This window comes from Psittacula echo (assembly GCF_963264785.1).
Source record: "Psittacula echo genome assembly, chromosome: 11".
NCBI lineage: Eukaryota > Metazoa > Chordata > Aves > Psittaciformes > Psittacidae > Psittacula > Psittacula echo.
The window spans coordinates 11,716,006-11,734,530 of NC_137746.1; the positions used below are offsets into that span (position 1 = coordinate 11,716,006).

General features: G+C 39.2%; 1 protein-coding gene across 1 annotated transcript; it reads right to left on the minus strand.

Annotated features, from left to right (window-relative positions):
* Positions 1–9,344: 9,344 nt before the first annotated feature.
* Positions 9,345–14,398, minus strand: LOC308225909 (ovomucoid-like; the record flags this gene model as incomplete). Its single annotated transcript, XM_080627133.1, has 4 exons — positions 9,345–9,390; positions 9,920–10,047; positions 12,213–12,232; positions 14,335–14,398. The coding sequence occupies 4 exons, from the start codon at positions 14,396–14,398 to the stop codon at positions 9,345–9,347; spliced, it is 258 nt and encodes an 85-aa protein (XP_080483259.1).
* Between the last annotated feature and the right edge of the window lie 4,127 nt (positions 14,399–18,525).

Genomic DNA, 18,525 nt, shown 5'->3' on the forward strand with positions numbered 1-18,525 from the left:
ACAAAGAGTTCACAGTTACTGGTCTAATGATCACTCCAGAATAACCCACAACACTGCAGTGAAATATGAAGCAACAAAATCAGTTTTCAGATTGACTTTGCAGAATGAGTCACTGAGAAGTCATTAGGAAAACCCACGTGCAGGATGCATTGAGACCACCTCTTTTTGAGGGATTGTACTGCAAATGCATATGGTAGCATTCACATTTAGCCTGATGTTACCCCAGCTGTGAAATGGCTTCAGGAAATGCAAACAGCTTTTCCTCTTACATGTCAGAGGTAGTTCTCATGACTATAAAAACCAAATAACTGTTATGTCCAAGTCTTGTTTCTCTTCATCCCTCAGCTAACTTCTCACATCATCACTGCTACCTACAGCAAAGACAACAGGAACATATACTGGCTGATACCTCATACAAGCCTCTCACACCCTGGCACATTATGTTCCTGTAAGATCATTTGAGTACAGTGGAGAAAAAGCAGAAGGCATCAGGAAAGAATGAACCAGTGACAGGAACACATGCAGGACAGAATTTAAGCTGATTGCTAAAAGAGAGGAAATGGTGCCACTGATGCTACTGCTGAACATAGAACAGTAACAGCTGCACAAAGAGGGACAGACCCTCTTCTTGGCAGTCAGCATGGATTTTAAAAGAGGCAATAGCAGCATCCAAAAAGTTTAGACCCCAAAACATAGGGAAAAGTAGGCAAGTGAGGCCTCCTCTGAAAAGAAAACAAGAAAAGGGAAACAGTAGCTCATCAATAGCAGGATTCAAGTCTAGTAACTATTGTTCCTGCCTTCCCCACAAAGGCAAGCGGCATGTATTGAGTGGCAATAAGAGGAGACTGCTAAAAAGACACAATAGAGACTAAACTGAATTAAGAAATTTGGGCAGGGCAGCTTGGTTTAACTGTCATTTAGACTTGTGTATAAACAGCCACAGTATATGAATGGTTTAGTGGTTACAAGATAAACAGCAGAAACCAAAACCACCCTCTTTTTTTCTTAAGAGAAACCCAGTTATCACATAGAACCAGCAAGCTGCTTTCAAAGACCCATGTATAACTGATCTATTTCTTTTTCTCTCCACTGCTATTTATTTATAAGAAAGTTTAGAGTTTGAGTCACTTGAGTATATCTAAACTAAAACCCAAAGCAAAACAGTTAGAAATTTGAGATGCTGAACATCCATCAACAAAAATACTGTTCTGGTTTTGGTCAAATTTGAAATGAAATAGTACACTGCATCACATATAGCATACTACTGAGAAGTTTACAAAGTTAAAAGGCTATTGTTTCTTAAACTAATATCAGAGCATTGCCTTTGCTTCCTTTTATGTAGGGTGTTGGGACATCTTATTTATGGCTGGTGGAAGCTATTTGAACGTACACACTACAAGTTTATACTGTAGGGAGGTTTCATAATATTATTTCTGTAACACAGGTATCATTGAATCAAAAATAAAAGACTTAAGGGAATTAATGCATCCCTTTAGGCTTTAAAGAAAAAAACAGAACAAAACAAAAAACCAAAGGCCTACAACTCACAGCCTCTCAATACTTACCAGTCTCTCAAAGTGATGTTTCTAAGCTTTAACCTTCTGAGACAATGAATGCTCTCCATCCCAACTAATGACAAAATTAGGTACCATCTACATATGAAGTGGTTAACAGTTTATATAACACTTCTCTTATATCTGCACCTATCCCATCAACATATTTGTTAGAAAATACCTTAACATTCCCTAAACTCCAACAGATCATCATTCCCTTCCAAAGATAATCTTTCTCTCTGTATTTAGAAGAAATTGGTACCAAATGTATCTCACCTGCATCACTGAATCAGCATGTTAGTATTTTTTTCCTCTCTCTGCAGCTGATACCTGATAAAAGTGAATCAAAGGGATTCTGACATACGGGGTTCCTCTTACATGTCAGTAGTATTTTCATCAAGGTTTAAATATCTCACCTCACATTTTTGTGTTTTCTTCACTTAGAAATATTCTATTTTAACAAGGTTAAACTTTGAGACAAGTTCACTTGTTTGGAGCAGGGAGGGAACTCTCTTGTTTTATCATTCCCCTCTTTGGAAGGGTGTGAGTCCTTCCCTGTCAAAATCCTCAAGCCCTCCTGTAAAGCCTCGCTGAAGTGTAGTCTGTAGAAGTAAATGCAGCTTTGGTCTTGCAATGATGGGCTTGTTCACTACAGGAGTGGGAACTACCCATGAAAGTGGGTACATTGGGTGCAGCAGCAGAAGCAATCCTATTCTTCTTTTGTTATGCTCTGTGTCAGCTGAAATCACCTTTCAGCTGTGCTCAGAAAGAGCAAAGATATGGTAGTGGGAGGCCAGTAGCTACAGATATGCTGCGCTTCTCCCAGGAGGTGGCATCTCAGCGGCGTAGATGGGAAAACAGCCTTTCCCATGGCCACATTCCTCAGCCTCTAGGTGCTGCTTTTGAGAGGTCTGAAGGCGCTTGCCCGAATTGGTGTAAGGTTTATGTAACATACTTCTCTACTCTCTTAAGGGGCTGTTGTTCTCTGGGGGACTGAGGGATCATTAACCTTCGGGAATGAGATACTAGAGCTGTCATGCTTGTAGCTGACTTCCTGTTATCCCTGAGAATATCTAGGCATAACAGGGGGAAAGTGTTGTAATTAGTGAGCCCTGGGACCATCTTGTGCTGAAATTTTATCTTGTGCTGGAATTAAGTCCTATTAAGAAAGGAAAGAAAAAATGTTAAATCTTTTCAGTTTTTCAGAATTTTAATGTATATCTCTGTGTTTGCCTGTGTCTCAATAGCTTAACATACCTCATGTCCCACAGATTGCAAAGTTATCCCTTTATGGACAGTTAATTCATGTAACTCATGATGTCTATAACTTGCATACAAAGCTTTGCATTACTGGAAATTGTCCAAACTGTCAAAGCATTTGTAAAATAGAATTTGAAAATCTTACTACATGCTTAAGGGTTGTTCAAAGACACTCAGATGCCCACTTTAGATTACTATTTAAATTTGATTGTGCCTCCTTCTGAGTGATTCCCAAGGAAGATTGTTACTGCCTCAGTCTCCCGATTCCTGCTGAATCCAAGAACCCAAATGTTACCAGGCTTAAACTTTTAAGATGTCTCCTTCTTGGCACATGACAGTGCTGAGAACTTCACTGGTATTTTGGTGATGATATTTTTTTTAACCAGTTCACACAGCCATGAATTAGAGAGTGTTATGGAGTAAGACGTTATGATCTTCAGATCAAATAGTTGCAAATGTCTTCTGCTCGCATTTTCTTAAGTTGTGACACTAAGGAACTGTTTTGTTGGGTTTTGTTGTTTGTTTGTTTTTTTTTCCCAAATATTTTGTATTATTAAAAGATTCAGAAGCACTGAATAACTGTAGTAACTCGAAACACTCAACAAGCATGAGATATTGAGCTATTTAGTGTAAAAAAGCCACTGCAGTATCATGCTGGTTTTAGAGCAGTTAGAATGCGGCTCTCCAGGCTGACCAGGCACTGACACATTATAAGGAAGCCAGCTGAATATGAACTATATTCCCTTATACTTCACCAGTCAGTCACCTGACATTATCTTCAATCCAGAGACATAGGATTCTGATCTGAGCTAAGGAATGATTTATGCAATAGCAACTGTAGAACACAGCTGGCAATTTTTCATCTTGCCCTGATGCCTTTAAAAATGTAATTGCTGGTGTAGGAGTCATGGGACCTGGATGTTGGTGCTGGCTCACTCATACATCTTTGACATATAAGAGGCTTTGATTAAAGTGCTTATGTTTCCCCCAACAGGTTGCTTTCCGGATCAATCGGTCTTAGGCGTGGGGTCCATCTCTTACATTGAGCAGGTGAAGCACCGATGCTCTTCATCTGCTGTACTTATATGGTAGAACAATGACAGTAACAACAGTATCAAAAGATAACAGTAACAACAATATGAGAAAATACACTGTGGGCTTTATGGATAGGTGAAGTAGCTTTATTATAGCACTGGCATTTTCTCTTTGACAATCTGCCCCATCTGATTTTCAGGCCTGTGTTTCATTACCTCTTGTCACAGAAGTGAAAAAGAAAATGTCATAACACCTTACTATGAAAATCCTTCCTTCTCCTCCACATATAAATAGCTACATCAAAGATATGTGAGCACCTTTTCAGTGCAGAGTTTTGAAAACTTTAATCCTCAATAAATGCAAGGAGATGTCTTCTATTTTTCCATTCAGTGCCAATATCTGTCTAGCTCTGTTTTATTTTGTAGCAAACAGGATCTGAGCATGTTTCATCCCCTCATTCAAGCTATGTGCATTTTTCCTTCCCCATATTTCTATGTCATTGCTCCATCACACAAACTTGACAGTCCGGATTGTCTGGCCACTTCAGCATTTTCTTCAGATGCTATTTACAGCAATTTACAAATCATGTTCTTTGTTCCGGTATGTGGCAAAAGCTGGTCTGCCTCTCAGCATTATCTGCAGCTATGGGCCAGCACATGACGCTTACAGGAGATGATAAAAAGCACAGACACTCTGTGTTGGAAATTATTGCTCTCAGCTGCTCTCATCTACTGTTCCATGTCAGAAATAATCAGAAACAAATTAAGATTCCAGGGATCTGTGGTAGATGCAGGGGTCCATGGTGGACTGTTTTAGATCTCTAACTCACAGGGCTTCGTGGATGTGCATTGGCTGCATGGGAAACATAGTATCGGAGGTTTGGTCCACAGACACAGTCAGTTAAGTATCTCAATATACTAAAGCAGATGGTGTCAATATCCATTTAGGCTGTAACAAGCCAAGCTGGAAGGCAGAAATTATCCCCGAATAATCATGGTAAACATCAAAGTTTGGCTTTTTTACTCATTTGTTTTCAGCAAGACACGTTTAAAGCAAGATGACTTGTTCTGAGAATCTTTTTAGGTTGACTGTTCAGAGCCACAAGCCTTTGAGCTATGAGAAACTTACAATATTACCTTGTTCATTTTCATTCCTACTACCTAATTGCTGAGACCTCACTTCCAGATAAACAGAATTATTATTATAGTGGTGGCTTTAGCCTGTGTCCTAGGTTAAAGAAAAGAATTTTCTGTCAACGTCCTCCATTAATTCCTCTCATTCAGTGCTAGAAGAATTAGGTTCCTTAAGTTTCTCAGCTTGTCTCTTTAACAGGAAACAACTCTAGCTGATGAGCATTAGCATTTCATCCTGGCAGATTTTTCTGCTGCCACTGATTTATCTTTAGTTGCAGTACCAGCCTACATCCTCATGCTTTATACATATCGTATTCCGAAAGATAATAGAGCCACCTGACGAGCCTCTCTCACCAGCCCATGCACACAGCCCTTAAGTCTTGCTGTTCTTGTGCCAGAGGTCATGAGCACTTGTGGCTCTGGCCAACAATTTCTAATTACTTTAGTACAGATTTAGAACTCATCTCTTTATGAGCAATGTATCTAATTAATGTTAATATGTGCAGTCTAGCTAAAGAAGAAACTAAAAGTGCATTGGAAGTACCTGAATAGTCTGGTGATCCAATGGAGGAGTTTTACTGCAGTGCTTTTCTAGTCTGATGTCTTAATGTCTTACCTGAAACATCAAGACATAGCAATGTCACTAGACTCTTTAAGAGTGATCTTAGGAAATACTTCAATGGTATGTAATGTTCCTATCTTTGGCCAGAGAAAAATGGAACACCACCACCCTGCCGCCCCAGTGTCAGTTTACATCAGTATTTTCCTAATATATGCCACCATTCTCGTGTTCTCCATCATTTATTCACAGAAGTTTACATTGAAAGAGAGTGGGAAGGTAACCATATAAACCACCAAAAAAGTCCATGTGACTTTGTTTATGTTAGACTTACAAAGATTTCCAACTGCTTTATTTCATAGAGAAGAGAAAACTATGCCATCTGCACCTGACCCTTTATTAGTCTTTCAGGCAGCCTGTAGGATCCTTGAGTACATGGCTTAGCTGAATAAATGGAGCCTTTTCCACCAAGCAATCACAGGAAAAGAAAGAAGGCAGTATGATCAATATGTATTTCATTACAGATTTTTTTCAGCTGACAGATATATCCTTAGGAATCAGTAAAGATTATATCAGAGAATCATAGAATAGTTATGGTTGGAAAGGACCTTAAGATTATCTAGTTCCACCCCTCCTGCTATGGGCAGGGACACCTCACACTAAACCAGGTCACCCAAGACTCCATCCAACCTTGCCTTGAACACTGCCAGGCATGGAGCATTTATCACTTCTTTGGGCAACCTGTTCAAGTGCCCCACCATCTTCACAGTAAAGAATTTCTTCCTTATATCACTCTGGTTTGTGCAGTGAAGTAAGCCTGGAAAGACAACAAGAAGATACAAACAAGTGCTGTCCAGCTTCCTGGTTTAAAATCTCCAAGCTTTTTTTTCCTGAAGGTTTCCTCTCATTTTTCCTAAGATTTGTAGTATTTGTTACATTTCACCTTTAGTTGTGTTAATGTATTTTACCTTCCACAAAAAATAAGCCTCTTTGACTTGAATTCTTTCTCAGCATTTGATATATTCATCTCCAGTATCGTTTATCTACTACTTTCTTCTCTTTCTCTTTCAGGGTGCAGTGTGGGGACTAATGAAGAGGAAGAGATGAACAAAATTCAAGAGATCCTGTGGGTTATTAAACTCTAGTCTATATGTCTTGATCTCCATTTGGTGGATTCCTGTGTCATGTTAAAACATTGTCCAGTGGTTTTGCTTGATATTCAATCATTTGCTCATGGTGCTGTCACTGCCACCATCTGAAGATGCTTGAACATGCTGAGTTTCAGGATCTGTGATTTACTGAGTGTGTTATTCACTAACTTAGAAGGAAGGTCTGCTTTCCAAAGCAAGAATGAGTGTAAATTACTTTTGAAAATGTGTCAGTCTGATGTCTTACTTCAGCAGTTGGGACACTCTCATGAAAAAAATGTTTAAACATATCCATCAGAAAATAGTTCATAGCAATGTAAACTTCCCACAATCAAAAAACCTTAATGATGAAGAGAATGTTGCAGCTCTCTTGTCACTGTGAAACAAACATTTGGCTTCATGGAAATGGCCTTTGTTAACAAAGTGCAAAGATGAAGAATGTAAATGTGATTTGTTCTGCCAGCATTTCTGGAATAACATTGATAAGTTGGCACCGTAGGGAGCCATAGCTTGCTTGTAATAAACTGTGTTTTTTCTGTTTCATGAAGAACATGGCCCCTGAAGACAAGCCCCTCCACCACTTCTCCCTACACACACTGTACATAAAGTTTCCTGAGAGAAATACACCAGCAGAAACACAGTCTCTCAGATACTATGTAGAGAGTGACCACACTCCTCACTGTACAAGCTTTATGTTCCTCACATACTTGCGTGGTTCAGCATTCAGAGCAGTAGTCAGTCCTGTGACTTGTGAAAAGGCTAATTAATACTGACTTCAGTTACAAAGAGCAAGGAGGCTGTGATCTGTGTAGAAACTCTTCACCCATCATCGTTAGTCTCAATATTTAATTTTCCTGTTTTATCGTGGCATTTGGCTAACACTTGTTCTAAGTTGAAAACCTCAATAGAACATCAAAGCATCTTCTGCTTATGATTGCTGAAAGATGAGAATTAAAGCCAAGGTCATAGGTAGCACCTTATAAGTTTCAGTGGCCTTTGAATGATCCTGTGTTGAGTAGGTTTTTGATGTACTAAGAGCACCACTGTCAAATTTAAAGCTCCCACAATGGGGAATAAACGCCACTCCATCCCCAAAACAGTGTCTAGGCTTCTATCCTGCTATCTGTGGTTTCATGGGACACATCTGTGACTGGGAACAGCACAGAGTAACGGTAAGAAATTTTTCTGGCCAAGATTTACAGAACATTCAGTAACAACTGCTTTGTTGTTTTGGTTTGTTTTTTTTTTTTCCCCAGAAATGCAATGTATCAGGGAGTTGTAGAGTCAGGAAAGATATGTCCCTTGTTAAATACAATCATTACTTAGAATTATTTGACAAAGAAATGCAGAGTATTTACTTTTTATTGTGTTTGCTTGGTTGGACTCCATTTACATACTTAATCTAGCACTTCATTATCCTCATTTTTTCCTTTCATTTTTTGTTGTTTTCAGCTTTATCATTCTTTCAGATGTTCTATATGTGCTAAGTGTAATAGTCACCATAAAAATAGTTCAGGCAGGTCACATTATAAATCAGACTAAAGACTAGAGCTACATCAGTGTGGACTAGCAAATGAAATAGAGCCTCTCTCGTCTGGAGAATCGAGTACCAGACAGCATATGACACCCACATTCCAGCTCCAAAATTTCATTCCTGTGTAACCCCAGTAAAGTCAATCATTCATAAGTTTTAATTCTGGGAAATGCATTTCCTTGTCTGACTATTCAAGTGTAAAAGACAAATTAGTTCAATAATGAAGATATTAAGGATGTAAGAGCAGAATTTTTTTCAGGCCTAAAAGCTGCCAATTTGTCAGAAGTGAACAGAATCATTAATGATGACATTTAAATGCAGGATTTAACCAACGCACTGCTATGAAGTTTATAGAGTCTTACAGTGTAACAGTTCTGCTTCATTTGAAGGAAAAAAAGAGAGCCAGACTGTAGGATAAATTCCAGGAACATGAGGCCATCTAGTGGAAGACAACTTTTGTCTTCCAGGCTTTGTTTTTTTACCGCTCTCTCTAGCTCCTGCTCTATAATTATTTTCTGTATACTTGTGAAGTATCTCATTTGTGAATAGTGGATGCAATAAACTTATTCTCTAGAAAGATCACCATGGACAAAAAAAACCAAGTCAACGTTTATTTTAATAAACATGCAGACTAAGTAGCTAAACAACACGTATGAATCAGAATTGTAGAGAGGTGGAGGAAAAATGAGCATGCAAAATTTAGCTGCAAACCTGGTAGAATCAAAGAACTACCTGGGAAAGCTGAAGCCTTTGGAAAAAAACCATCTGCAAAAGTCTGAATAAATGAAAGAAAACACTTCAACAAGGAAAACAAAGGCAGTGCCTGCACAGACGTGTCCACTAAGATCAAGTAGCATTGTCAGAAGAATAGGCTTCATGTGAAAACCAATTTGCTACAGAATCAGGAATTCTGAGGAGGTGCTTTGCAGGGAGGACAGACGTGTCAATCCCAACACTTGGGAGCAGAGAGAAGCAGCAAATGATACAGCACAGCTCAAAAAGCTACTGTGTGCTTTGTTCACCATCACCAGATCAGGCAGAATGAATGAAATTAAATTAAGAGATTGTGATAAGGCAGTGTAAAGCTGTTCTCAGCACTCTTCTCTACCATGCAGGATCGATTCAGCATGCCCCGGCTTGCTTCATTTGTAAGGTACCTCTGCTTTTCCTGCAAAGGGAATGAAAGACATACACATTGCAGACAATAAGTTTAACATTATGCACTAAAATATCTCTGAAGTCCTCAGCTAACAACTTGCTAAACACAAAAGATACTATAAACATTTGTAGGAGGCAGGAAGGCTCTGATCTGTAAACATTTTGCCTTTTAAAAAGTTATATTTTATCTCTAAAAAGCAAAGTATATCTGGTACTACTTTTGAATTCTTAGCTGGTCTGATTTGGGTTCAGGTGCCTTGTTAACCCTGTGCTGTTCATTGGACTCTTCTCTTTACTGTCTGACTTCTACCATTTGTGCTAGAATAAGAAGCTGCTCACACAAATATCAAGGTCATTCATTTAGAGTAATTGGACCTTATTGGTGGGAGAAGCAATTAGTCTATAAAGATTAAGCAAAGGAGCAGAGGAGTAGTGACCCTGAAAAACATGACAGCAGTTAGGTGGAATGGAAAACCAGATAACTGAGCTAATCTCAGTTTTTGCCATATTCAAGAGTAACTACATAGTATTGTACTTACAGCACTGCTTTGCAGAAAGAACACTTGTTGTTATATGTTTTCCCATCAGAGCCACAGAAAGGTTGATAGAGTCTTTCACAGTAAATAGGTCTTCCTCTCTCTAACCGACTGTATTCACTGCAGTCTACCTGCAAATACAGCATCAATTTTCTTTGAATCCATCTTTCTAACATTCTCCATTTATGTACAGAAATATTGAATATATGAAATTTTTGGACAAGTTTGCCAGCTGCTTTAGAGCAGCACAGACAAGGGAAGGGGCACCACCATCTACATTTGCTGAGCTTAAGCCTAAAGAAATAAATGTTCCTTCTAAGAGAGATGTGTGTGATGCAACCCATGTCAGGTACTGAGCACATTTAGAGACTTTGCTGTCTATCAGTATAAGAATAAGTCACTGAAAAAACACAGCCCCTTTTCCATCTACACAAAAGAGGAGTCAATATTTTTTCTACCTGATTGCAATTGACAGTAAATTCAGGTGAGATTAGTTCTCAAGAGTGGGAAGGGTTTCTATCTCTTATTGCACAAGTATCAGCTCTTTATGCTTTTTACACTGGTGAAAGGTGAAAGGATCTGCCCAAGTGGAATTAAGTCCTATTTAAGTATTATCATGAAAACAAATTGTTGAAAGGCCTTCATCTGATAGTGGGGCTGTATTCATTACGGGCTTACATATGAAAATGGGAGTACAAACTAATAAAAGAAATTACTGAAAATACTCCTGTCCTAGTTTTGGAGCTTTATCTTCTGTCAAGAGAATTCATTCCTAGTATTTGACAAGCAAGAAGTCCTTGTGCACTGCACATATTCTACTTAATCTGCTGTTTGTCACCCTCAAAAGCCTAGGATTTGCTTGCCTAGGAAATTGCCTGTCATATTAGCTGCTGTTGTAACTAAAATGAGCTTTTTTTGCTGCTAGTCTAGTGACAGTTTGAAACATATCAGTCTTTGGAAGGACACTGTCTGCAGCTTTTGCTTTCTGAAAATCTAGCCAAAATATGTATTATAGATTTCTATATTTAAAACAGAACCCAGCTTTGCTGTTCTCTTCTTATGGACTGTTTCCCCCTTCCCTCCCCCCCTTCATTGTAATTCTTAGTAAAGGACAGGAGTATTACTTCAGCCAAACCCTGGAATTTATTACAGATTGTATGATTGGTTTTATGGTAGTCATTGCCCAGGGCCTGCAAGTGAGTGAAGTGAGGAGCTGTGTGTGGTCAGTCCCCTCAGCAGCCGAGGCCCTGTGCCATGGCTCAGCACAGACTGAGAGGTCTCCAGTGGCAAAAAGAGTCATTAGCCAATCACCCCTTTCGGAATAATAGGCTTAAATCCGGGGGGGGGAAGCATACAGGTTGTTAATTTTTGTAGGTTTTTCCTTTGCTTGGCCCTTTCCCTCTCCTCCAAAGCCCTGGCTGTTCACACATTTCGAAGTCTGGCTGTAAAGCAGGAGGCAGCACACCTATCCTCAACTGCAAAAGTAATCCCACAACGTAACCCAGCAATGGCATGGGAAGGAATCTCTGTAGTTTGTAACTTAGCATTTTAAAACTGGTCAGTCACCAACTTCTGAGAGGCAAGGATTAGTTAATAAAAAAAGCCAGAAACTAGGCAAATTTGTGCCATGTACATCTGTGTAACAGTTGGTGAAATAGGGAAGATACATAGTTTGGTGTGGAGAGCGGAACAGGCTCTTCTTGGGAAAAAATGGATGTCTTGGTGTAGTTCTAGGCATCAAAAGCTGCATATATTGTGCTAATATGGGACCAGCTCTATGTGTGTGCAAATTTTCACTCCATGCTGCTGTCCACCGGACTCTGAGGGGGCTTGTCTCTGCTCATCTGAGTAAGGATTTTTACTATTTGGTGCCCCATTTCTGTCAGAGATTGACCCCAGAATGGGCACTGCAGCATTGTCGGAAATAAAAATCTCCAGGTACGTGATTTAGGATCTGAAAGTCACCAGAAAACCTTGAAGTGTCATCAGCAGGTAAATACTAAAAAAATCCTGATTTCTCTCACTTAAAATTTGGCCTTGCCCAATTTGTTGTCCACTACGCAGTACAAGTGAAAATATCTGGAAGTTCTCAGGTCAAGTGTATGGAAACCACATATCTCAAACTCAGGGATTTCTCTCTGAAATCTCAATACTTTGACACCATTTAATAAGGGATTTCTTTCTGAAATCTTAATATTTTGACACCATTTAATTAATGCTTAATATGTTTTTATCTGACCTCATGTTTTTACTAACTACATATTTTTATAGAGCAATAAAGAAGAAAATTACTCACCTCATTCTCTTTGGCAGCATCTGCAAGGCAAGCAGAATCACAAAAGATAAATTAAAAACCACTGTTGATGAACCTTCAGTTTGCAACTAGGATGATTTCACTACCAGCCCTTCCAGCAACACTACATCTCTTACTAGCTTGAAAGTAAATACTTGGGGTTTCAATGTTTAATAAGCTGCAGGTGTCAGAACCTATTAAACAAGTGGACCTTGTTGTATTGCTTACCTTAGAAATCTGTGTCAGCAGCTAGAACAGCCTTTGCTGTGGGAGGGGAGGAAAGATATTGTTCCTCTTTTCACCAGAAAAAGATTAGAGACCCAAAGTCAATGTTACGTTCAATGGCCAGTCTGTTTAGGATAAACGAATTGTAGAGCATACCTGGGTTTTAATTCTCAAGTTTATTTTAAAAAAATTAAATATTGGATGTGGCTGTAAGCAATCACAAGGTCTTTTTCTGCTTTGGATTTCTGTCAATGATGAGGATAGTATCTTCATTGAAATACAATACTAGATATATATAATAAAAATAATGCAATTTGGATCATAATATCACTTTAAAAAGTGTTTTCCCTTCCTGGTTCATATGGATTCTAAACTATTGGGCAGAAGGGCTGGCTCCTATTTTGTATACACATGGCATCTGATATAATGGAGCCCTGTTCTCAGGTGGGACTTCAAAAAGCTTCTTCAACACAATGACATGTACACCTCCCAGAAAGTCATCAAGTAACGCTGGCATGTCTCCATTGCAGTGACACACTTGCTGCTTTCTTTAGGAATGTATTTTGTCCTGTAACTGTCATTCTGTGGCTTCCAAGGGATAAAAGTTATCAGGCAGAGGCTTCTGTACAGAAGGAGCAGGAAGAAAACATATTATGGCAATGCAGCTCAAGCATTTGTCTTTCTGACTAAGTGTAACTGGTTTTAGTTTTTAAAGCCATCGAGCCTTCCACTGAAACTTCCTTTCATGGAGCTGCTTACAACTTCCCAACAAATAAAGTTGTCCATGGTGAAGAAAACTAGCAAAAAAAATGCTCCAACTGTGACTGAATTTTCATTATTCTGGAATTGGATCAGATATAACCCCCTCCCATAAAAATATCAAGATGTTATTTTTTTCTCTGATAACTTTTTAGAAGCCACTATGTATTTGGGAATGAATGCAATAAAGATGTGGCTCAAAAAGTATTGATCCATACATTTTTAATGCAGACCAGATAAACTAAAAAGTTCAAGGAAAGGATTTGCTGGGATTCTTCAGAAAACAATATTCATTTATTTTTCTGCACTCACTGCACACTGACAGAACAGTTTCCATCAAAAGCATGCCATTTCATTGAAATCAACATTTCTCATGAGAATTTTGATTTTGAGACAATTTTCAAAGCAAACATTTCAGAGCTATTCAAAATGGAAAAAGATTATTTTGGCTCATGATATTGGCTTTAACATTTTTGTTGTTTTGCTTCTTTAATGCTATTGAACTGTTATACTACTGGCAGTGAAGATCTGGACTCTCTTCTTTCAATTATTGTAACTCCACTTCTATTTTTTTTTTTCCATATTTTTTGGTAACAAAAAAAAAAAAAAAAAAAAAAAAAACCAAAAAAAAAAAATTGCCAAGTGGAGGCTCAAGAACTTGCTCTCAGCTCCCTATTTTACCACAGAGCAACCTGCACCTCAAAGCTCTCTCCAGCCGAGCAAACTAATCTCATGAAGAGGTTATTCATAGCCTTATTATATGGCCCATGTTATAATCAACTGTCTTCTGCTTGGTCAGGGTGGTAGGAGAGGTATCACATCAGCTCCAAGCTTCCTGCTCAGATGGAAGAAAAAAATAAGAAGGTAAAATCCTGCTTTAGTTCTGAGGCTTTACAGTTCACTTTTTACTTACAATGTAGAATGCAGCTCTGATTCACACCATCATCAAAGGAATAGGTTTCATCTGCTTAAGCTGGAATTTGTAAAGCTGGTGCACTATTGTTTGCTAAATAGTGCACAAGCGTAAAATTTCACTTGCTTTCTGCTACACAGCCGTTGTTTTCTATCCCAGTAGACTGAGAAGCTTGCATTGTTTGAACAGGAGAACTATAATATATCAGAAAATAAAATGGTTACTCACTTGCTACGCAAAGAACTGCCAGTGTGAGAAGCACAAAGGCACCTGTTATCTTCATGGTACTCATGGGTTCTTGACTTGTTTCACAGCTGGCCTGTGCTCTTGGTATTCCAGTAAGATTATCTGAGATGTGTATTCCTGTATCTGTGAGAGCAGATATATATATACACGCACGCACAGAGCAGGAACCCTGATGATGAAATCCCCCTTGTAGAGAAGGTAATTAGAAGAAGGTGTTGCCCATGGGTAGTGTCAATAAGAATGTCTTCTGTACAACATGAAGGTCATAAGTACAGGGCAAAGATGAGTGTCACAGCATGGATTGTGTTGATACAGGAGATGTATTGTACTTTGGTTAAGCTCCTTGCTTAATTAACTGTTCCATCTCCATTAGCGAGTTCAGGGAGTGACTCAGTAAGGTGGTTACTTATTGCTGTTATTGCCATATTGACCCTCAGAGTTGAACATAGTTCCCAGGGGAAAATTATTCGCACTGGGTGTGTTCCAAAACATTCATGCCATTAGAGCTGAAATGCATAATTCCTAATCTCTTGAAACTTTGGAAAGCCTTGTCACTAGCTGTGGATAGAGGTGATGCTGGTTACTATGGCCATACATTGAGCCCTTTCAGACTGCTCTGTGGTAGTAGTTGCTGCTTGGAAATGTCTATGTTTCACGTGAATGCTCTCACCTTCACACACAGCTCAAAAGATCCCCCAGAATTTCAGTGTTTTCTGCTTTTAATGTTCTTCCAGTTCAGAGGTCAGAAACAAAGCTTTGTGACAGAAGGAGCAAAGACACTGCAATGCGCTGCTGAGTGAAGTGAGGAGTTCACAGCAGTTGTGCATCCCGCTGAGTTGCTGCCTACTTTGCTGTCATGGAGATAAGGAGAAGATTTCTCTGCCTGCCCGTCTTCTCCTTTGCTGCTATTTCCAGCACAATAGGTGTCATATCATGTGGGATCCTTTAAACAAATCCAATATACCAGTGTGTTAGTGACTTAATCAATAAGCATAATTTTCTCCCTTTTATAATGCATACAAGGGGTACAGTCACAATGGGAGACTCAGCGCTGAGTCTTAATTTTCATAAATTTCAAAATTATGTGGAGTTTTGAGCCTATAGTTTGGTTCGAACCTTCCAGAATTGCCTTCTCTTTAGCGATTTACAATGTAGATTTGCAAGTTGTTTCAATATGAAAGATCCCTGCACATCATTACAATCCACAGTATTTCAGTCATCATCTTCCCTACATCACAAGATAGCCTAAGGCTTCTTCCCCATGCAGGAGTTAGGGTCATACATGCTAATTTCACTTAGACAGAGGGACTGAGAGTGCTTACAGAGAAGGCTGTGATAGGTCAAGTAGACCTTGGGCCCCACTAATTCAGTCAAAGAGGGATATAGATAATCTTGTTTCTAAAGAATGTAAATGGTGAATAAATGGATAAGTTCTCATCACTTTATGAGAGAAAAAAAAACCCAAACCAGATGCCATCAAATTCCAGTTCCAGGACAGACAAAGATCTGGTTTGAGCTGCAGGCCTGTAGATTTTATTTCTTTAAATGCTCTAACTTCAGATATTTAATTTTAAGTTGTTCTTTACTCTTAACCTGGACATCTGTGCATATTCCTGTGAAGTGGATATGGCAGAAGACAGCTGTAATTTAAATTGAGGTTGGTCTGGATTCTGCTGCTTTGTGAAATTTTTGTTCTGGAAAGCCCAAATCTTTCCTGAAGAGCTTCCCACAGAGCATGTATAAACTCCTGGAGAATATTCAGGACATGTTTGCTGGTTGATGGACAATTACCAACATTAGGCAACAAGAGCAAAACCCAAACCACCCAGAAGGTACTCCTCGTCTGAAGATTTTTGAGCAAACAAGTCTCTTGAGAATGGCTTCAAACTATAAAACTGCAGCTTGACAGAACATGCAGGTTCCTTGACACTGGTATGAGGAAATCTGCCACTTTGGTTATACTGTCTTGCCTAATATGGTGCTACAAAGTCTACTGTCTGATGCAACCTCGATATCCATCTCATCCCTCTAACAGAAGAATATAAACATCTCTTTGCAGTCTTCTGAGTTGATGCAGGAAGATTTTCTGAGGATTGGTGTGGAAAGGAAGAAAGGACTTTCGGAAGTGGGAGGGAACTAATGGGGAATGTAGATTTTGGGTCAGATTTTTCTCATCATTTGAAAATGACCTTGCTATTGACAGGATTCCTTACGTTTATTCTATGACCTGTAACTGAAAAGCCATGGTGTGAATGTTTTCTTTCTGGTAATGTTTAAGTGGTTTGATTAAGGCTTTTGAATCAAATTAAGATTCATTTTCTGAGCAGTGGACCTTAAGCTTAGTAGGGCTTGCCCAGGCAACTCAGATAGGAGGGATGCAGTTCTGACAAGAAGCTGTGACATATTGTGACAATATGTGACATACTGTAGGGTGTGCAAATAGACACTAAATATAAGCATGGCACAACAGGCGGTCAGCTGAAGTTCTGGAGATTTTAGCGTTTGGAAACATCAAAGCTATCTTGAAGCTTTGAGAATTAAAATGCCATACACAGAAAACAACAGCCTGTTCCACTTTCTGCAGTGGAGTAATACTCATGAAAAATCTCAATAAAAATTAGTGCCACAAAACATTTATTGCACCTCCCATTTAAAAGGATACCAAAGTATCTCTGTATCTATATGCCTAGCTTTAAAAATGGGCAGAATTCACATTAGCCATAATAGTCACCATTTGACTGAAAAAATGCTTCATTTGAGGCATCTTTCTGTCCAAGCTTGCAAAGGCTTGTTTTGTCCTGGTAGTCCTCATACAGAGCTGGTCTGACAACCAGCTGTCATCCTGTCATCCTCAGGTAGGCCAAGGGTTCACCTAGATCACAGTACTGTCTTTGAGAACACTCAGCTCAGCTCAGAGGAAAATAAAGCAATTCTTTTGATGGGCAAGCTGAACACAAGCAAATGGTTTGCCCCTACAGTGAACATTTCCAGCTCTCCATAGTAGACTGTATTAGTAAGTATGTAATTATGAAGTGAAAAAAAAATCATTGTTTCCCCCTGTTCAGGCTGCATCTGGAGTTCTGTGTACAGTTCTGGGCTCCACAGCACAAGAAAGATACTGAAATACTGTATCAAATACAGCGAAGATCCACAAAGAAGTTTAGAGAGATGAAGCATACTAGGAAAGACTGAGAGAAGTGGTTTGTTCAGTTTAAAGAAAGAAGGCAAAGTCTCACTGTTTTCTTCAGCTACATTATAGGGATGTACAGAGCAGGCAAGAGTCAGACTCTTCTTGGAGGTTCACAGTGAAAGGAAGTAAGGAAATAGAGCAAATTGCAGCAAGAGAAATTCCAATTAGAGGTGAGGAAAACAAATTTCACAATGAGAGCAGTCAGCATTGGAACAGGTTGCCCAGAGACATCACTGGAGAGACTGAAAAACGAATCTGTTCTTACCATGGTCTGGTGGTGGGGCAAGGATGTGGGAAACCAAGAGTCCTCCAGTGAATGGAATCAGTCCACCTGAACTGTGATTCTCATAGGTGAATGTCAGCTGTTGCTGGCAATCAGCTGCTTTGGGGCTTTGTGGCATATTGTATTTGTCCTTATGAGTTCACATTTCTAGGTTTCGTACTGGTTTCCATTGGCTGGGACGTACTGTTTGAATACATATATGTTAATTGTGGGCCTCTGGTAATTTTCTACTTTCCTTATTGTATCTTGTCTTTTCTCAACTTCTTATCTCTCTGAGTTGTTATTTAGAAGAAGAAAAAGCAGTTGCTTGCTGAACACGATTATTCACTTTAATGGGCCTGTTATATCTGATGAAATATTAGTGCATATTTTTCTGAGTGAGAACATTTCTCACAATTATTGATGCATTGCTTTTATTTTTGGAGCCCTGAATGGCGCACAAATGTGATGCCAGGAATGCTGCTGTAGCATGTCATTAGCTAAGTGCCTGCTTTATTCTGCATGGGAGGATGTTATCTTGCTGCATTCCAGAAAGTGCTGGTGGCAGCAGCTTGTTCCATTCATGTGGAGTGCCTCATATTGAGGACATCAACAGTGCTGAAAAAAATGACACATGAAACAGCTAAAAAACATATTCTCACACCCTATGTATACCTGGGAAAAATGCACAAGCCAAGGTAGATGTTGGTAGAGTCACGAG